The sequence below is a fragment of the Lepidochelys kempii genome, chromosome 20 (genome assembly GCF_965140285.1).
Source record: "Lepidochelys kempii isolate rLepKem1 chromosome 20, rLepKem1.hap1, whole genome shotgun sequence".
Classification (NCBI taxonomy): Eukaryota; Metazoa; Chordata; order Testudines; family Cheloniidae; genus Lepidochelys; species Lepidochelys kempii.
Window position 1 is genome coordinate 26254452 of NC_136399.1, and position 20621 is coordinate 26275072.

At 59.4% G+C, this 20621-nt stretch overlaps 1 protein-coding gene across 2 annotated transcripts; it reads left to right on the forward strand.

Annotated features, from left to right (window-relative positions):
- Positions 1 to 3109: 3109 nt before the first annotated feature.
- LOC140900722 (beta-1,3-galactosyltransferase 1) lies at positions 3110 to 18415 on the forward strand. 2 transcript variants are annotated; one of them, XM_073318421.2, is made up of 2 exons: positions 3110 to 3177; positions 16495 to 18415. In XM_073318421.2, the coding sequence occupies exon 2, from the start codon at positions 16572 to 16574 to the stop codon at positions 17664 to 17666; it is 1095 nt and encodes a 364-aa protein (XP_073174522.1). In that variant the 5' UTR covers positions 3110 to 3177; positions 16495 to 16571; the 3' UTR covers positions 17667 to 18415. The 2 variants fall into 2 exon arrangements, with proteins under 2 accessions (XP_073174522.1, XP_073174524.1); XM_073318423.2 differs by lacking the exon at positions 3110 to 3177 and adding an exon at positions 5144 to 6072.
- The last annotated feature ends 2206 nt before the right edge of the window (positions 18416 to 20621 follow it).

Below are 20621 nucleotides of genomic sequence, written 5' to 3' on the forward strand. Positions count from 1 at the left end.
GATGCTCCATCAGTGTGTGTGTGGTGAGGGGGGAGCCCTGCCTCCCCCCACGTGTTCATGAATCTCGCCATATTTCCTGGGTTCCCCCACAAATCTCCAGCTCCCGGAGTCCTGTGATCACAGGAGACATTCGGCTTTTGTTTAGCCAACAGTGAGCGAATCTGTGCAGCCGTCCCTGGAAGCCGCAGCTCTTGGGCAGCTGAGGTGCTGGGCTGGGGTTCTTTAAGCCCTTGTGATTTTTCGCTCCGTCGGCTGCCGGCCAGCCTGGGGCGTTGGAAATCCGTGATTACTTGAACAGGAGCGCGTGGGTCTAAGTACCTCTCCCAACCTGTGTCCCCTTCGCAGGGTTTTAACCCTTCGGCTCACGGGCGAAAGGGAGGGAGCGGGGCTCGATTTGCCGCCTGGTTCTTTCAGCTTATGGCGCTGGTGTGTTGCGGGTGCAGCTTGGTTTTGGCTCCCCCCTGGGCCAGCCCCCAACCCCACACACACACACACTGCCCTCAGCATCACAGGGCACCGGTTCCTGGGGCACCTCAGGCCAGGCAGCTCTCTTCCGGGGCCCGTTTACCCCTCCCCGTGTCCCTGGGGTGCGGGTGCTGGAGGGATGGCAGGGGAGAGGGTGAGCTCGGACGGACATGGGCTAGGCCCAGCAGGACAGTCAGCCCAGAGGCTGCTGCAGGCATGGCTCAGGGGAGCAAGGGAGATTCACCCAATCCCAGTTTGGGAGAGGTCCCTCAACTCCCAATGGGGTCCTGAGCACTGGCCCCCCACACTGCTCTGCATTAGCCCCCCCCCAGGTTTAGGGGGCTCAGGCCCCAGGGGATGTGGGGGCTGTGAGCATCACTAAAGCACTCTTAGAGCAGCCCCCTGCCCCCCCTAGCGGAGCTGGAGTGCCGCCCGGGAGCGAGGGCCCCATCAGCGGGGCATGGTGGGTGGGAAAGGCTGCTGTCCCCCTGCCCAGGCTGGTGCTGCCCTGGACTCCAGGTGCAGGGGAGACGGGGCCACCCCAGGGTGGAAAGGGCAGCAGGTGGGGTCTGGGCGAGAGGTGGGGGCATTCACGGTTCTGGCTTGGAGCAGGGCTGGGGGTTTGGTTCCTGCCTGGCTTGTTCTCTGCCACAGGCCAGACTGGGCTCCTCACCCTGTCACGCCGCTCCCTCGAACAACGAGCCCCGGCGGGGGGAGGCCTCGGCGCCCGCCCGGCCTGGGGCAGCTGGGCTGGGCAGGGATGGCTGCGGGTGCGCGAGAACTGGGGGGCCGGGCTCAGCCGCCAGCAACTCAGCTCCAAACTGGCTGGAACCCAGGAGATGCCACTGCCCCTGCTAGGGGGCGCTGTGCTGCAGGGAGCGGGGCGGGGTTCAGCCAGCAGGGGGCGCTGTCGCCAGGCAGGTTCAGTGCCGGGATGCTTGCTCTGGGATCCTGGCCGTATGCCAGCCGGGCACCAGGATACTCCTGGGAACGCAAGAAGGAAGTTTTGCATCGTTCCATTAAATAATCTTGGGCCTTTGCCCACAGCTGCCGAAGCCAGGAAGTGGGTGAGCCGACCTGGCCTGCAATTAGCAGGTGTTGCTTACGTCTGGACAGCTCCCACAATGCGCTGGGCTCTGCCCGAGAATGGCCGCAGCCCACAGCCAGGATGCGCCCTCTGGCCCCACCCTACCCCAGAGGTGGCTACATCTTACTGCTGGGGGCGACCTCTGTGCAGCTTGCTCTTTGGCCCTTACCTACTTGTCCCGCCCTGGGATGGCTGGAGCGAGTGGTGTGTGCGGTCAGGTCCCTGAGGGCCTCGGGCTGTGTTTGGCTGAGAGCCCAGGAGCTGTAACCTGGCCTTGAGCAGCTTTTCCCCGGGTGCTGGGTGTGGGAGTATTTGCCACCCCATGGGGCCAGTGCATCCTGCTGCCTGGGGGTTCAATCCAGTGCCAGGACCTATGGTGCACGGGGCGGGGCCGCGCCGCGGACATCACTGTTAGCAACTGGGAACATGGCATGTTCCCCTGCTGGAGCCGAGATGAGTCGAAAGGGTGGCGAGGCGACTCAGGACAAGGAGGTAGTGATGCCTGGTGGTTAAAGCGGGGTAGGTGAGATCCAGGACTCCTGGATTCTCTCCCTTCTCTGGGAGGGGAGTGGGGTCTAGTGGCTTAGAGCAGAGGGGGGCTGGGAGCCAGGACTCCGGGGTTCTAGCCCTGTCTCTGGGAGGAAGTGTTCGCGGACTGCTACCTTCAGGTCCGTACTGTAGCCCCTGGCTTGGGGTGGGGCTGGAGGAGTCAGATTCCAGCCTGAAAGGAGCAAAGGGGCAGCCTACAGGGCTCACATACCCAGTGCTGAAATGCAGCTACCTCTGGGATGGAGCCCAGCTCCCGCATCGCCGTCCCTGACCCAGCCAGGGCCATGCCCTCCACCTGAGACCCAAATGCAAATCTCCCCAGGGAAGAGCCCCTCCTGGCTCCCCAAGCCCTGCACTGGCTCCGACCTCTGACGCTGTGGTCCTTGCCAGAGCCGGTGAAAACCCAGGGAGGGGAGAGCAGCCCCAACGCTGCCTGGGGACCCCACTGGGATGCTGAAGGGACACTGGGCAATCAACGGGGTTATGACAAGAACAGACAGGGCTGTCTGTGGGGGAAGGATCAGGCCCAGGGCTGGTGGGGGGAGGATCAGGCCCCAGGGCTGCAAGGGGGCGGCCCAGGGACCGACAGGTGCTGGATCCTGCCGCTTATTCCCGGTGCAGGGGCAGGTGCTTGATCCTCAGCCCTGATCACCAACCCCCAGCACCTGGCCATGACTGGGACGGGGGAAGGTCCCCTGGGGCAGACAAGACCCAGACCCCACATCCGGGAGGGGCCCAGATCCTGGTTACCTGGGGCCAGGTGACAGCAGGGCCTTGACGTCAGGGAAAATAGCTGGCCCATCCCACCCTGTTACAATATGTATTAAAGTAAAAGGTGTGGTGCCCAGCCAGCCACCTCCATCCCCTGCCCCCAAGGAGCGGGGCAGCAGGGACCTGCCCAGGGAAAGGGAGGGAAGCAGGAAATTTGTGGAGAGGGTGTGTGACTTTGTCGTCAGACACCTTGTGCAATCTTTCCCCCGCACCCAGGGCGCGTGGAATAAATTGTGCCAGGATGGGGCCAGGACAGGAGGAAGAGACGAGCAGGGCTCAGACGGGCGGCACCGCACGGCCCACAGGTGAGCGGCAGATGCTGGGAGGACGGTGAAGGAAAGAGGTGGGGGAGAGAGAGAGAAATGGCTAGAAAGAACGGAAAGAGAAAAGGAAACGGTTAATGGATGAATGTGAAAGAAAGAAAGAAAGAAAGAAAGAAAGAAAGAAAGAAAGAAAGAAAGAAAGAAAGAAAGAAAGAAAGAAAGAAAGAAAGAAGCAAGCTGTATGAAAGGAAGGAAGAACCATTAGAAAGAAAGCGGGTTACAAGGACAAATGAGGAAGGCCGCTGTAGAGAGAGCTTTCAGAGTAACAGCCGTGTTGGTCTGTATTCGCAAAAAGAACAGGAGGACTTGTGGCACCCTAGAGACTAACCAATTTATTTGAGCAGAAGCTTTTGTGAGCTACAGCTCACTTCATCGGATGCATACTGTGGAAAGTGTAGAAGATATTTTTATACACACAAAGCATGAAAAAATACCTCCCCTCACCCCACTCTCCTGCTGGTAATAGCTTATCTAAAGTGACCACTCTCCTTACAATGTGTATGATAATCAAGGTGGGCCATTTCCAGCACAAATCCAGCGTTTAACAAGAATGTCTGGGGGGAGGGGGGGAGGAAAAAACAAGGGGAAATAGGTTACCTTGCATAATGACATTGGTGATTGTGCAGGTGAACGAGCCTCTGATGGTGTGGCTGATGTTAGGCTCGTCCAGCCGGAGGAATTGCTGGGCCCAGCCAGCGCGGTGGAACGCTGACCAACGGGTCAGGAGCAACCCCCCACGCACTCCTGGGCTCTTGGGTTCTGTTCAGACGCTCTGTGTGCAGTGCTCCCTGGTTTTAACCCTGGCCCTCCCACGCTGCCAGTTGCCCCACAAGCACTGGGTGGATCAGGGCCTTGTTGCTGGGGGCGGGGAGAGGGGGCATCTAACCAACAAGCCCATGTAGATCCCTGGAGGTGAGTTGCCTTGGATCTGCAATTCTGAATGGGAAAGTGCTTGGAGGGAGAGTCCCTGCTGTGGGGTGTCTGCAGAGACCAGGCAGATGGCTTCGGGAGCGGGGGGTGTCTCATGGGAACTATCCTTCCAGGGGGGCTGTGGGATGGGGTTAGAGTAGCTCCCGGGGCAGGCTGGGCTCACTGAGGTCTGGCTGAAGAAGGGTTAGGTTTGAATTGCACACTGGCTGTTTTTTGGTACTGCTTGTGATTCCTTCCCTGCACACTTCTCACGGCCCCGGCCAGCTTCAAACGGGACTTGGAAAAGGGCTCAGTATTGCCTATATTACAGTAGTCACTGGCTGAAATCAGAGCCCCGTTGTGCCGGGCGTGGCCCAGACCCTGACCAAGATCAGGGCCTGTGCCAAGCGGGACTGTTCTTGATGTTTCCTCTGAATAGTGTGGGGGTGCCTCAGTTTCCCCTAGGCAGTTCTTAAGTATCTAGAGGGTGGGGCAAGGGTGTATGATCATTGCAGAGCCCTAGAGGGCAGGTGTGTGCAGGGGTCTGGACACAGAGAATGGCCAACACCCTGTTTCCTGGCAACCGATGGCCTGGGCCCTTCCCCCCTGCGAGGTGAGAGCTAAAGGGTTGGAGAACAAAGGAACCAGTGACCTCCTGGCCCGGGAAAGGAACAAAGCCCAGAGGAGGAGGGGCTGGAGGGAGTTTCAGTTTGGGGCTGGCTGGGACATGGAGTGAAGGGCAGACGGGGTTGTCTGGCTCACTGCCCCCCAAAATGGACCCAGCTGAGGGGTCCTGTTCTCTGCACCTACAAGCTCTGTGTTAGACCATGTTCCTGTCGTCTAATAAACCACCTGTTTTACTGGCTGGCTGAGAGTCCCGTCTGACTGCGGAGTTGGGGGGCAGGACCCTCTGGCTTCCCCAGGACCCTGCCTGAGCGGACTCGCTGTGGGAAGCGCAGGGAGGGGCAGAGGAGGCTGAATGCTCCGAGGTCAGACCCAGGAAGGTGGAAGCCGGGGGAGCTGTGTGTCCTGCAGACAGGCTGCTCCCAGAGAGGAGACTTCCCCAGAGTCCTGACTGGCTTCATGGGGAGCAGTTCCAGAGCATCGCCCCGGGACCCCGTGACAACTGGTGGCAGAGGGGGGATGTACTGCACCCCACGGACGGCGCTTCCTGCAGTAAGTGACTGGGGAGCAGTAAAACGAAGGGGGATCGCCGAGGACCAGGCGTGCTGAAGGCTCAGAGAGGAGCGGTTTCGGGGGGCGGTTAACCCCTGCGAGTGTGTGACCAGCGAGAAGGACTGTGCAGTAATGGGGTCCCCCTGGGGACTGCGGGGAGCAGTCTCAGGGGCAGTCTCAGGGGCGGAGGAGCCTTCAGCTTGGCCCGGGGAGAGAGAAGGACTTTTGCAGTAACAGGGTCCCCTGGGGATTGCAGCGAGCGGTCCAAGGGGCGGAGGAGTCTGCAGCTCGACCCTGGCAAAGAGGGGGTGACCTCGAGAAGGGCTGGCACACTAGGGGTTCTCCCTGGAAACCGTGGGGAGCTGAGAGCACACGGGCCTGTGAGTCCACAACAACTTGGGAAGAGCGGAGTGACGGCCTGGAAGGACATTGTAACCCTGTGCAGGAAGAGAGGGTTGCGCATTGGAAAGTTCACCAAGGCACAGTTCATCGTGCAGCTGGAGGAGGATGACCGCTCTAAGGAACAGATTCCTGACCCCAAATGGGGCTATAGCAGGATCTGGGAGCAGCTGGAGCGGGAGCCAGGCATCCCCAAGACTCCTGTCCCCAACGAGACGAGGGTCTTCACGATCGGGTTCCCCATTCGGGGATCGAAGATGGACGGGATTGGAGCTGAGTCCGAGAGAGCAAGAGGACCGTGAGAGACAGCGAGAGCCCGAGAAAGAGCTGCAGAAGCAGCAGCAGCATGAACTGGCGGTGGTGGGGTGGAGAGGCCTAGGGGACCTCCCCGGGGTGAGTGGGGATAGACCCCGGGGGGTCAGTTCCACAGGGAACCTCGAGAGTAAATTGCTGCCCCTGGTTAAGGACGGGGGCATGTGGATGCCACCTCACTGCCTTTGAGCAGGCTGGAGATTTGAACCAGGGGGACCCTGCGGAAAAGCCCCGGTGTCTAGCTCCCTTGCTGGGTCCCAAGGCCACAGACTCCGTCAGCCAGATGGGTGGGGAGGTGGACAGGTTCCCACTCCTGACCCCAACCGATATGTCTGTGTGGAGTTTCCTGGGGCCAGGCCCCTCGGACCCCCAGTGGGAGCGGAAGGGGATGGTCAATGGGGAGACATTCCTGGGGTGGCGAGACCCTGGGACAGAGAGAACTGGTGTCAGGCCCTGGGGGGTGCAGCCTCAGATGCTGAGGGGCTGTGTGAGCTGGGTGAGGGTCTCAGGGACGAAGCCCCTCGCCCTGCCTATGGCCCAGATCCCTGTGCAGACTCAGGAGGGGTGGGTCTGGCTGGCCGTTGGGGTGCTCCAGGACACCAGCTGCGAGACTCTGTTGTGGGGTGACTGTCTCTCTTTGGGACAGGATCCAGGCCCTGCTCCTGTAACTCCCAAGGGTTTGAATTTGAATCCAGGGAACCAATCGGTGGAGAGGGAAATGGTCAGTGAAAATGCAGGTGACCTGGCTGGCAGTGGGGAGGAGCCACTAGGCTCAGGCTACCTGCCTGCCTGTAATCAGACCCCTGGGGCTGGGTGGGACAGAGAGATGCTCCCCGCCCCCTTGCACACCGGAGAGGGGGCTCACTCTGGCTCTGATGCAGTGAGGAAAGCAGCGAGCTCGCTGCCTACCCCCACTGGGACAGCCAGGGCAGTGCTGAGCACAGTGGGAGCTGAGACCCCAGCTGAGTGGGGGGAGACACAGGCAGGGCAGGGGATCTGTGGGAAGTGGCAAGGTGCTGGGTAAGGAAAGTTTGGATGAGCCTAGGCAGCCTTGTGAGCTGATGGCTGTGTCTAGTCAGCAGGGTGGGAAGGCGAGGAGAGTGGAAGATGAGTGTCCCTGGACCTTACCTGTTAGCTGGGTGGAGAAATGGGACAGTGAAGGAAACGTGCCTGTGTCTGTCAGGGATATTGACTTGCGTATGGAGGGAGCTACCCTGGTCTCCAAGCAGTTGTCCGTGACCAGCCTTGTGTGCTGGGACCAGGGGAATGAGATCCCAAGCTGTGGGTCTGGGAAAGGAGAAAGTGTGTCCGGCTCTTCTTTGTCTGTGGAGCGAGAGAAGGGGCCTTTCAGCCTGTGATGGTTGAGGGTCGTGCAGTTGTCTCAGAGCTGGTTCTGGATTCAGCTAAAGCCCAGGAGGGGAAGGGTCCTAAGTTTGTGTCTGCTCGGGAGAATAGCCCTGTAACTAGGTCGCATCCAGTTAGTGTCTATGTAAAATCCCCGAGACCAGACAATTCTGGTGCTTGTATTTTGCCTGTTGCTAGTGTGTGGTTGGGAAAGGGTGTCGCAACTCTGTCTAATCAGGGTGAGATCCTAGCCAGGGCACAAGGAGAGCATGAAGGTGATTTGATCGTGTTACCTATTGAGGGTGTGGAAACCTGTAATAAGAAGGAAAAGATTCCTGAACTTATGTGTGTGGCAAAGGGAAGGAGAATGCTTCTGACCTTTTATCTAGGAAGTCTGTAAGTTTGCCTGAAAGGGGATTGTGTAGGAATCCGCCGGATGGGCCAGAGGTGATTCTGGATGTAAGGGAGACCCAGAAAGAGTCTGTTGTTGCTCAGGAAAGTGTTCCTCTAGAGCAAGCCCTAGGTGAAGAGGGTAAGAGCAGAATTTCTTCCCCCCCTTCCCCCCTGCAAGGTGAGAGCTAAAGGGTTGGCGAACAAAGGAATCTGGTGCCCTCCTGGCCCGGGAAAGGGACAAAGCCCAAGGGAGGAGGGGCTGGAGAGTTTTTCAGTTTGGGGCTGGCTGGGGACGAGGAGTGAAGGGCAGACGTGGTTGTCTGGCTCACTGCCCCCCAAAATGGACCCGGCTGAGGGGTCCTGTTCTCTGCACCTACAAGCTCTGGTTTAGACCATGTTCCTGTCGTCTTATAAACCTCTGTGTTACTGGCTGGCTGAGAGTCCTGTCTGACTGTGGAGTTGTGGGGCAGGACCCTCTGGCTTCCCCAGGACCCCGCCTGGGTGGACTCACTGTGGGAAGCACACGGGGGGCTGAATGCTCCGAGGTCAGACCCAGGAAGGTGGAAGCTGTGTGAGCTTCTTGCCCTGCAGACAGTCTGCTCCCAGAGAGGAGACTTCACCCGAGTCCTGCCTGGCTTCATAGGGAGCAGTTCCAGAGCATCGCCCAGGGACTCCGTGACAGGGCCCCATTGTGCCGGGTGCGGCCCAGACCCTGACTGAGATCAGGGCCCTGTTGTGTCAGGTGCTGCACAGACCCTGACCGAGATCAGGGCCCCGAGGCTGCACATACACAGAGTGAGAGACAATCCCGGCCCCAAAGATCTGACAGTCTAACTGCACAAGGGGTGGGAGGAAACTGAGGCACAGAGCGTGGCAATAACTCATGCCAGGTGCCACAGGGACACAGAGGCAGGAACTGAACTCTGGTCTCCTGAGTCCCAGCCCAGCCCTTCCACTCACACATCCTCACATTCCCATCTGGTACATTTGCGACATGACTCTGCATTGAGGCTTGCACGGAAAACCGGAAAATCCTGTTGCCGAGTCTGAAGCCTCGCTGGGAGTTTTAGCTGCCGGCCACATTCCTGCTCCCCTGATGGCCTGAGCTGGGGCTGACCCATGGGCGTAACGCTCGGGGTGACCAGATAACAAGGGTGCAAAATCGGGACACTTTTTTTGGGGGGGGATGGGTGTTCGGGAATAGTTGCGTATAGAAGCCAAAGCCCCTAATACTAGATGGTCCCAATCATAGCGGGATGGCCAGTCACCCTAGTAATGCTGCACACGCCTGTCAGGGCTTCCAGGATCGGGCCCAGTCTCTAGCCCGCTCCCTGCGGCTTGGTTTGATGGGGCTGAATGTAACTGATATGAACCCCCCCTCCCCCCCCCACACACACACACCCCTCTGGTCCTATCCTAGCAGGGCTTTAACTAGCCCCAGAGATGGGGCCCTTGACCCTTCTGAGGGACGATTCCCCAGCTATTAGGGAGAAGCAGGGTCCCTGGCCCTTCCCTCAAAGAGACGATCAATTCCCTGGTTGGATCCTTTCCCCCTCCCTGTTGGGGTGCAGCAGGCCCCGGTCCTTCCCAGGGGTGCAGGGGGAATCACATTTTCAGGTTATTAGTCAGCCGAAATGTGCTCTAACCAGATTCCCCCCAGCCCTGCATTCTTTGTCCCACGCCCTTTCGCTCAGCTCAGATGACCTGGCTCCAGCTTCCGCTGTCACCTTTGCTCCCATCAGCCCACGCCCCACGGCTCATTCCAGTCTCCCTCCTGCACCCCCCACGTAGGTGAGGGGGTAGAGAGCTCAGTGGTTAGAGCACTGGGCTGGCCCTGGGTTCAGTTCCCTGTCGGACTGTGGGTGAGCCACAGAGCCGCTTTGGGGCCCCTGTGTGAAATGGAGGAATAGTCCACCCCCAAGGGCCACCTGGTAAGTACCTGCCATTAGTGACTCTACGGTATTGAGCCCACCACAGGCGATAAGAGCCATTGGTGCTTTCCATCCACGGAATTCAAAGCACTTCACAGAGGCAGGACCATCCTCCCACCCCTTTTACAGAGAGGGGAAACTGAGGCATGGAGCGAGGGAGGAATTTGCACAAGGTAATAGAAACCCTGACTGTGCTCTGACCACTAGACCCCACTCACCTCCCGGAGCTATGGATAGAACCCAGGAGTCCTGGCTCCCAACCCCCCACTCTAACCTCTAGACCCCACTCTCATCCCAGAGCTGGGGGTAGCCCGCTGCTCTCAGCAGCCTGCCATAGCTGCCTTCCTGTTAGTAAAGCAAATGTTGACTCCTGTCTATTACTCCTAAACGCCGACCCCTCTGCTGCTAATGGCTCCCTGCGTGAATGCCTCTAAACGGATCTCACCCCCCTGCAATCCTGCCATCCCGCCCCCTGCCCTTGCTTCCCAGCGGGAAAGGGAAGAGGCTTTCTAAACTGGGGAAGCTGGTGCGTGGAGCTGGGCACTCCCAGAGTTCTAGAAAGATTTTTACTGCTCCGGTTCCTGGGTGTGGAACAGCTGCTCAGCAGCCAACACCCGGGGCAATCAGAGCAGCCTGTTGCCAACAGCGTCCCTTTATCGCAAGTGTAACACCTGGCAGGGTAGCTCCGTTATCCCGGTTTATAGCTGGGAAGTGACACCTCAAGGACAAGCTTTGCCTGCGTAGCTGGCCCAGGACCCGAACCTGCCTTTCGCTGGGGCTCTGTGACATGGAGCTAGAGTGAGCTCCTTGGGGTGGGGGCTGTCTCTGGCCGTGTGTCTGTGCAATGCAACCGGGGCCTTGATGCCAGCCTGGGCCTCACCCTGCCCTCAGGGGCCTTCTCTCCCCAGTCCCCTCACTGTCCTTTAGCACCATCTCCCCGTCCAAGCACCAGGGCCACCTCCTCCCGTCTGCAGTGCCCTCCTCGTGTCTGGGTTGGGGTAACTCTCCCCTGGTTCATGTCTCTCAGCTGGAGGGCGGCGGTTCTTCCCCCAAACCCTGCCCCTACCCTGCCCCTGCCCCTGCCCCTGCATAGCCCAGGCCTGACAATCTCACCCAGATCCCCGTGTCTAGCTCATGTGGAGCTAGAGCAAAGCTTTGAGATCGCGGTAAAGCGCCTGAGGGAGGGAGAAAACACCCCAGGCCTGGCCCTGGCCCATCACCCGTCCTGATCAAAACCTGCCCCTTAGTCCAGTCCCAACGGGTTGTGCCCAGCAGCCAGCGCTGGGTCTGGGGGATTAACTGAGCTGGGCTAAATGGACCCTAAGAGCCAGAGGTGTTAACGCGACCCTGGAACTGTCCAACATTAAACCAAGGGGGGGTGGGGTTTGGGAGCTGGAGACTCTGCTCAGCACATGGCAAACCCACCAGCAAAGAGCCTTGGAGCCTTTTATTAACAATACCGAAAAGCTGGTGGGGGGGAGCCGGGGGGAGGGGTGGTTAAAGCATTTGAAATGTAGAGTATTAAGTAAGGTTTTCATTTGAACAACAGCCCTGGGTCCCTGGGCCCCCAGCTGGGGAGGGGTTTAAAGCCCCGCTCTTGGACCTTCTGGGGTGGTATTAAAGCCTGGCCTGGTTGGAGGACAGAGACGGGCTGAGCGGGGCTGGAGCAGGTGTTGCTGCGGTTCCTAGATGACAAAATCAGAGAACCACAAGCCAGAGGGGGAAGAAGGAACAGGAACCGCAGTGTTCATTGTCTTTGAAGTTAACTTTTCCTTGTCACCTCATTACTGGATAAACACCAGCCTGGCACACGGGCTGGGCAGCCGTGCCAAGACCTAGCAAACACAGATCTGTGTCAGGCTGCTTTGGGTGGTGCTTTATCTGAATCTTTGCGGTCACGGGCTCACCGCAATGTTGCAAAATCGCTATCGAACAAGACCCGTAGCAACCCAAAGGCCCAAGGAGAGCAGTGGGAAAGGGGAACTAGAAGGTGCGGAAGGAAAAGGCCACCCGAGGGGTGGGAAGGGCTCATATGCCAGGTGGTGGTTGGGATCCAGCCTAGAGCTGGAGGTGTCCTCTGGGTCGCCTGCTCTGGCCTGCTCTGCTCAGCACATCTCTTGGGATCAGGACAGCGAAGGTCCAATGGTGAGACCCCCAGGCGGGCCGGGGGCAGAGCAGCCCGTTCTCCCATGACTTTGGCCACACCTTAGGCCTCATTTTCAGCCCACCAATTTGGGCCCATTGAGTTCTGGTCCCGTGCTGCCCTCGTTTCCCAGGCCTGGTTTTAACAGTCTGCGCGTTACGTCAGGAGGCCTTTGGCTTTCGACTGACGGTGGCACCAGGGGGAGGGGTAGCTCAGTGGTTTGAGCATTGCCCTGCTAAACCCAGGGTTGTGAGTTCAATCCTTGAGGGGGCCATTTAGGGATCTGGGCCAAAAATTGGGGTTTGGTCCTGCTTTAAGCAGGGGTTTGGACTAGGTATGTCCTGAGGTCCCTTCTAGGATTCCAGCAGCAGCAATGCAAGCAGGGCCTCACCCTGCCCAGCGTTCCAAGCAGGTGTGTGGGGCAGCAGTTCCTCTGGCCGTGGTGGCAAATCGGCAGCAGCTTCTTCTTTCTGCCATCTTCCTGTCTGCTGGCTGTGGTGCTGCCATGTCCCCTTTGCGGCACCTGCTCTGGAGCGCCCAGGGTCTCCTGACCCCTACGGGGCCCAGGCTGAGCCACTGGGAGGGCAGGCGCTGGGCCTGATCCTGCAGACGTGTTCCCCTCTGCATTCCCCTGCAGCCCAGGGCCTGGCCTGTGCCCAGGGACTGCCCCCGGTGGGCTCAGCCATAAGAAAGAAAAACTCGTGAGCATCACTAGACCCGGAAACCCACAGACCCATCTCGATGCATCCCCTTCTCCCAGGAGGTGCCATGTACCTGGGCACGAGCCCGCTCAGCCATCCCCTCCATTGCCCAGCGGCCCCGGCTCACCAGAGGCCCAGCAGCCAACGCCAACTATGGGGAGAGCGGGGAATGAGCCAACCTACAGCCAGCGGGGACCCAGCCCCCAACCTGGACAGGCCTGGCCCTTTCCTGTCACCCCCTTTTCCCAGCTCCTGACCCCCAAATTCCTTGTTCCCTGGCAAGTCTGACTGGAGGCCCCCTCTTTGCTGTGGGGAGGTAAATCGATTTCCTCCTACACACCTGCTTGGTAGGAAGGGGGCAGAGTGGGTGGGGCACTGGAGGGGGAGCCTCAGTTGCTCCAGTTGCTCCTCCAGGGCAACAAAAATGATTAGGGGACTGGAACACATGAGTTATGAGGAGAGGCTGAGGGAGCTGGGATTGTTTAGCCTGCAGAAGAGAAGAATGAGGGGGGATTTGATAGCTGCTTTCAACTACCTGAAAGGGGGTTCCAAAGAGGATGGCTCTAGACTGTTCTCAATGGTAGCAGATGACAGAACGAGGAGTAATGGTCTCAAGTTGCAGTGGGGGAGGTTTAGGTTGGATATTAGGAAAAACTTTTTCACTAAGAGGGTGGTGAAACACTGGAATGCGTTACCTAGGGAGGTGGTAGAATCTCCTTCCTTAGAGGTTTTTAAGGTCAGGCTTGACAAAGCCCTGGCTGGGATGATTTAACTGGGAATTGGTCCTGCTTCGAGCAGGGGGTTGGACTAGATGACCTTCTGGGGTCCCTTCCAACCCTGATATTCTATGATTCTATGATTCTATGACTCCTGGGTTCTCTCCCTGGCTCTGGAAGGGGAGTGGGGTCTAGTGGTTAGAGCAGGGGGGACCTGGGAACCAGGACTCCTGGGTTGTGTCCCCAGCTCTGCACTGCCCTGCTGTGTGACTGTGGCCTGTTTACTGTCTCTGGTTCCTGTCCCCACGCATGTCTATTTAGACTGTCTCTCATTGTATCTGTGCAGCGCCTGGCACGACGGGGCCCGGATCTTGGTTGCGGCCTTTCAGTGCTACCATCCTAGTGATATAATAAATAACTCTAATAATTTCCAGGGGGGTTCAGCCCTGTGACCTCAAGTCCACAGCACAAGTCTCTCTGGATTGTGCTAAAGCAGCAGCTCTGTTAGCAAGTGGCAGTAGTGGGCTGTTATCCTGTATGCAGAGCAGCCACTAGAGGGGAAATCTCTGTCCGTCCCCTCAACAGCTGAGTAGCAGAGTCAAATCTGCAGTGCCTTGATCCTCACACACACACACACACACCCCGTGGGAGGCAGGGCATCACACACAGGTGGAAACTGAGGCACAGAGTCACCCAGGAATGCCATGGCAGAGCAGGGACTTGCCACCGGTCTCCCAAGTGCTAAGCTAGAGCCCCAACCACAGGCCCATCCTTCCTCTGTCCGCACAGCACTTTACACCCAATGTACACAAGGGCCTTGCGGGGGACAGGTTCATGGGGCTGTGAACTTCTTTCCCCCAGGAGCCTCTGCTGGGCCAGGACTCCCACGGGCTCCCGGCTCTGGCAGCTCCCCTTGGCACCAGCTCTTACAACCAGTTTGCGCTGGAACAGCACTGCTGTCAAAGGCATCCAGCCCGTGGAGGAAATACCGCAGGGCCCCAGGAATGCCGCCCTGCAGCCGGCGGGGAGGGGCCAGTGGGAGAGGCAGAGACTCTCCTTGTTTGCCTTCCCCTGCCCTGAGAAGATCTCTACTTCCAGGCTGCCTCGGGCAGGCTAGCTAGCTGCCACTTTGCATACCCGTGGCATACAGGAGCCATCCCCACTGGGCTGCTAGCCAAACAGACCCAGAGAAAGGAAGAAGAAAAGGAGGACTTGTGGCACCTCAGAGACCAATCAATTTATTTGAGCAGAAGCTTTTGTGAGCTACAGCTCACTTCATCGGATGCATACCGTGGAAAATACAGAAGACGTTTTTATACACACAAACCATGAAAAAATGGGTGTTTGATTAAATGAATGTAGCTCACGAAAGCTTCTGCTCAAATAAATTGATTGGTCTCTGAGGTGCCACAAGTCCTCCTTTTCTTTTTGCAAATACAGACTAACACGGCTGTTACTCAGAGAAGGGAAGGGACTTACCCCTGCTCACCTAGTTAGTGAACAGCAGAGCTAGGGAGAGAACCCAGGAGTCCAGGCTCCCAGCCCCTCCTGCTCTAACCGTTTGACCCCACTCCCCTCCCAGAGCTGGGAGAGAACCCAGGAGTCCTGGCTCCCAGTCTCTCCTGCTCTAACCGCTAGACCCCACTCCCCTCCCAGAGCTGGGAGAAAAACCAAGACATCCTGGATCCCACCTCCCAACTTCTCCCCACTGCCTTGATCCTGTTGCATTCCCAAGCAACTTTGGGGAGACAGAAGATTAAATACATCAGCCAACAGGCTTCAACTGCAGAGCCGCCCGGCAAGCGCTGGCCACTCCCCACCCCACCCAGCTGTTTACACTTGGCTGAGGTGTCCTGCTGCTAATCTCCACTCCAGGCTCCCTGTGATTGCTCTGGGCACAGGCCCAGAAGCTGCTGGACTCACCAGGCCAAGCGTGGCCCTGCCACTCCCAGATCTCTCGCAATCTGAGAATCAAAGTTCCAGGATGCTGGGCCGGCTGGAGGCAGCGGGTTCGGGGGTGTGTGTGTGTGTGACTCATGGAGCTACCAGAGGAGGGGGGCTGGCTGCAAAGAGCAGCCTGTCCAGGGGCGCATGGGGCTGGCTGGTTTGGTCTCACAATATCCCAGCTTGGTCTCTCCCAGCTCCTGCGTCCCAGAGACCAGGAGCCTCCCCACCCCCCAGGGTGTTTTCCAGCCCCTGGCGTGTGCGGAGTATGAGTTGGTGTTGGTCACTGTGGGAGAGACAGGAAACGCTGCTCACCGGCCACCGATGGAGCAGCCCGTGTGCGCAACAGCCAAATGGCAACACCGCACGGCAGTTTATGGCGGGTGTTGGGGGACATAATGGACGGACGGTGTCTCCTGCTGCAGTTGCAAAGGGGCTTTAGGGAAGGAAAACGGAATGAGGCAGGTGTTAGCAGCGTAAGCCAGGTAGAAGGGCCAGGGGACCTTGTTTCTAATGTCTCACCCACTTAGAAATAAGCTGCCAATTCAGAGGGGAGAGCGCCCCCTACTGAACCCCCACCCCACTTCCTGCAGCACAGCGCCCCCTAGTGCCAGTCTGGGGCACTGGGGTCAGTACTGACTGCCAGGGGAGAGAGCCCCCTACTGAGCCCCCGTCCCTGCAGCACAGCGCCCCCTAGTGCCAGGCTGGGGCACTGGGGTCAGTACTGACTGCCAGGGGAGAGAGCCCCCTACTGAGCCCCCGTCCCTGCAGCACAGCGCCCCCTAGTGCCAGGCTGGGGCACTGGGGTCAGTACTGACTGCCAGGGGAGAGAGCCCCCTACTGAGCCCCCGTCCCTGCAGCACAGCGCCCCCTAGTGCCAGGCTGGGGCACTGGGGTCAGTACTGACTGCCAGGGGAGAGAGCCCCCTACTGAGCCCCTGGTCCCTGCAGCACAGCGCCCCCTAGTGCCAGGCTGGGGCACTGGGGTCAGTACTGACTGCCAGGGGAGAGAGCCCCCTACTGAGCCCCCGGTCCCTGCAGCTCAGCGCCCCCTAGTGCCAGGCTGGGGCACTGGGGTCAGTACTGACTGCCAGGGGAGAGAGCCCCCTACTGAGCCCCCGGTCCCTGCAGCTCAGCGCCCCCTAGTGCCAGGCTGGGGCATTGGGGGCAGCTGACTGAGTGGCATGCACCCTGTCCCCTGCAGCACACGGCGGTCTTCCATCCGAGAGCAGACCCGCCTGGCAGAGGGTCACAGCCCCAGGAGGCTGGGCTTGCTCCCTGTGCCTCCTGGCTGCTCTTGCTCTAATGCAGCTGGGGCCTCCCTCTCTCTAGGTCTGCGCTGGAACGAAGCAGAAGAGGCACCGACTCTGCCCCGCTGAGGCTGTCCCGTCCTTGAGATCTCTGCCAGCATGGGGGCTGGCTTCCTGCACAAGCAGCTCTTGGTCTGTTTCTCCGCCTTCCTCTTCCTGTTGGTTGTCATCATCCACCAGGACGCCCCTGGGACCCTGCAGCTGGGGTTCCTGGGCGCACTCCGGGGTGAGCCTGTCTCTGCAGAGCAGCGCCAGGGCAGCCCCACCTTCCAGTGGCGAGGCACAGAGGAGGAGAGAGCTGGGGACTCCATGCCTGTGCCCGTGCCCAGCCGCCCGCCAGCGACCACCAGGCACCCGCTGCAGGTCGTCTACCCCTACAACTACCGCTTCCTCCTGAACGAGCCGGACAAGTGCCGGGATCGGGCGCCCTTCCTGGTGCTGCTGGTGGTGACAGAGCCCAAGGACATCACGGTGAGGAACGCCATCCGCCAGACCTGGGGCAATGAGAGCGCCGTGCCCGGGGTCTCCATGGTGCGGATCTTCCTGACCGGGGTCCACCCGCGCTACGGCTCCCCGCTGCAGCGGCTGCTGGAGGAGGAGAGCGCCCTGCATCGCGACATCATCCAGCAGGACTTCCTGGACACCTACAACAACCTGACCCTCAAGACGCTGATGGGCATGGAGTGGGTGAGCACGCACTGCTCCAATGCCAGTTACGTGATGAAGGCCGACAGCGACATCTTCCTCAACGTGGGCTTCCTCGTCCGGCAGCTGCTGCAGCCCCAGCTGCCGCCCAAGAAGGACTTCATGACGGGGCACATCTACAGGAACACGGGGCCGCTGCGGAGCAAGGCCTACAAGTGGTACGTGCCCCGGGAGGTGTACCCCAACAACACCTACCCCCCCTACTGCGGAGGTGCTGGCTACGTGCTCTCTGGAGACCTGGCCAAGAAGGTGTACGGGGCGGCCCAGACCCTCCGGGTCATCAACATGGAGGATGCGTTCCTGGGGATCTGTTTGTACAAGCTGGGCATCAGCGTGACCAACAGCCCCTGGGGCCTCTTCAACGTCTTCTGGCTGGAGTACGAGAAGTGCCGGTTCTCCAGGCTGGTGCTGGTGCATCACTACGGGCCCACGGACCTGCTGAGGGTCTGGCCGGACTTCCAGGGCGGGAACAAGACCTGCCCCAGCTAGAGGGATGGGGAAGGAGCCGGGACGTGTGCAGGGACACACGGGCAGGGAGGCAGGCTTGCGCATGGTGCCTTGCCCAGGCTGACAGCCCAGTGTGTGCGCACACTCGCCGCTGTGTACACCCCCCAGTGTCAACACACACACACACTCCAATGCACACCCACACCCCCCCGTGTATACACCCCCCGTGTTCACACACACACACACTCCAATGCACCCCCACACCCCCCCGTGTATATACCCCCCGTGTTCACACACACACGCACGCACGCTACTGTGTACACCCTCCCCAATGTACACACACCCCACGCCAGGGTATACACCCCCCCCAGCTCTATACCTCACTCAGCAACCGTACATCTGGCACCCATACATCACACCACCATCCACCTTGCTCATGCTCCCTGACCGCCATCCACCCCCACCCCACCCCACCGGCCGAACCTCAGACACTTTGGCCAGAAACTCTGGCACTTGGGCAATTGCTCAGGCCTCTTCGGCTGCATAATCTCAGGGCTCTCAGCTGGACCCCAGCTAATAAGCCCCCCCCCCCCCGCCATGCTGCTTTCCCTTTCCCCCCCCCCCAGCACTGCACACGGGGGTGCCTTATCCTGAAATGTCTCTATGCCTTTGCCCAGACAACAAGCAGCGCCCCCCCCCCTTCCCCCGTGGCTACCAGGGGACACAGGGTTCCCATGCCCGGGGCCTGGCTTTATTGCCGGGCTGGTTCAGGCTTTGTATTAAATTATAGATCGCTACATTTGTAATAAACGGGCTGGCTAAGGGCCAGCCGGACTGCGTCCTCCAGCCGCTTCATTTCTCTTTCTTGCCAACTTCCCCTGCTCCTGGCTGGTTCCTTCTGAAAGCGTGGTTAACACGATCCCTGCCCTCTGCTGCTGCTAGGGCTTCTAAAGCCTTCGTTGGCGGGGCCTGAACACCCCTGGGTGGGTGAATCTGGCCTGTCCTGTGCTATGGAAAACCCAGAAGGGGCCCGGGGCTCCAGCTGGGATGAGTCAGTGGAGTGCTGGACACTGCAGGCGGCTGACCTAGGGCTTTCGCCAGGGAGGAGCAGCTGCAGCCAACCCCAGGTGGTGTGGAGGCGTAAGGGGCCAACTGCAGCGGGGGGCCTGGAGGAATGGGGGTGGGCGGGGGAGGCTCTTTGCTACAAAGCCAGATGCTGCAACAAACAGTCCCTGCAATAGAAAAACAGGGCTTGGCATGCTGCCAGCTGCTAGTGACCGTCCACAATTGCAGGCCTGGGCGTTACACACACGCACACCGGTTGGCTGGTCTGGGCAGAAACGCTCCCATGTTTGACTGGGCAGAGTCCACCCACTGACCAACCTACCGGGCCCCAATGGAGACAGCAAATACTCTGGAGGCGACAAATACCGAGATGTTGTTGCAACTCATGATGAAAATGGCACCTGCAGCCGTTTAATTGGGCTGGAGCCAGAGGTGGGCCCAAGGTACCCGGAGAACCCTGCAGCAATCCCCTTTGTGTCTAGGTAAAAGTCGGGTGTTTAAAAAGGGGGCGTGCGAGCAGGGGCCTGGTGACAATGCAGTACCCGACAGGTGCCAGCGAGCGGCATCTGTTCCGTCCTGGTCCCTGCCCCCCAGCCGGGCGATGCATCCACGTCCCGTAGACTAGCAAGCTGCCGACCCCCCTGGTACAGGCCGGGAGTTTAGCTGGGCGTGTGCGGGAGGGACGGAGCCCGGAGTCATTCCAGAACCTCGGGTGCCAACCAGCCGGAAACCTGGGCCAAGGGAGGGGAGCTGCCCTCCTAAGAGTAAAACAAGCCCCCAGTTCCTCCTGGGATAAATCCAGCCCAAGTGCCTGAGACTCGCTGACCTGCAGCCAACATCTCGGCCCTGGGCGCCCCTCCCTAGCTGGGCACCGCAGCCTGGCTGCTGCTCCAGTGGGGCAGGTAACCCCTCTGCCCAAAGGCACTGCTCTCAGCTCCCAGTGTCCCCCTTCCCAGTGCTTCTCCCCCCCTTTCTCCCCGCTGGCCAAAGCTGTTTGCAGACATTAGAAAATTCATCCTCACCACCCCCACCCCCAGGACAGCATGGGCACCTTCACTTAACCCCCCACCCCCGAAACATCAAGGCTGGTTAGATCAGAACATCCTGGCACTTCCTCTGTTGCTAGGCAACTCCTCTTCCCTTCTCCCCTGTGCCAGCTGGTTGCCATAGCACCCTCCCCACCCCATCCCCTGTCCCCATGGAGACCAGTGGCATCACCTCGACAATGCTGGGCTGGTAGTGGGTAAGGCATGACCTGCTACCCTCGAATGCACAGGGACAAAGACTGTGTGGTGCATGCTGGGTCCCCCCCACGACTCCCTGCGGCTCCGAACTGGGAGATGGGGCTGAGATAAAGAAAGCAGCTAACGGGAAAATAGTCTGTATCTACAAAATCACCCTGACCCCGCTGGAGGGGGCTCCGACTACAGGCCAGCTCCGGGGACTCCCTCGAGAGGAGCAGATCCTTGCAAGGTAGCCCCTCTGCCACTCTCATTACCATGTGAGCCAGCATTGAGCAGAAAGGTCCAGGCTCCCCTTCGCGTGGGGTAAGGGCAGGGGGCATGGAGGCAGGTGCAAATCGAGCTGGAGGTGGGCTCAGCTCTCAAGCCCGACCCCTGCTTTTCATTCCGGCCTCAATTCAGAGCCTTTGATTTTCAGGTAGATCCTAGATTCAGAGATTTGAAGGCCAGGAGGGACCAGGCTCGATGTAGCCTGACATGCTGCCGAGAGCCACGCCCCGTGATTCCAGCAGCCGCCCCGTCACGTGGTTGAGAAAGCAGCCTCCATTCCCCATTTCAAGTCCCCAAATAATGGAGACCCCACCCCCTCCCTTGCTAAGCTGACTGAGGCTAATAGCAACCTCTCCCAATCTGGCCCCACGTGCGCCATACCAACGAGGAAGAGGAAAAACTCTAATGAGATGCAAATCTG

Bases quoted from the DNA above. Each gene is read 5' to 3' on its own strand.
- LOC140900722 (XM_073318421.2), top strand. From the start codon at position 16,572: ATGGGGGCTGGCTTCCTGCACAAGCAGCTCTTGGTCTGTTTCTCCGCC.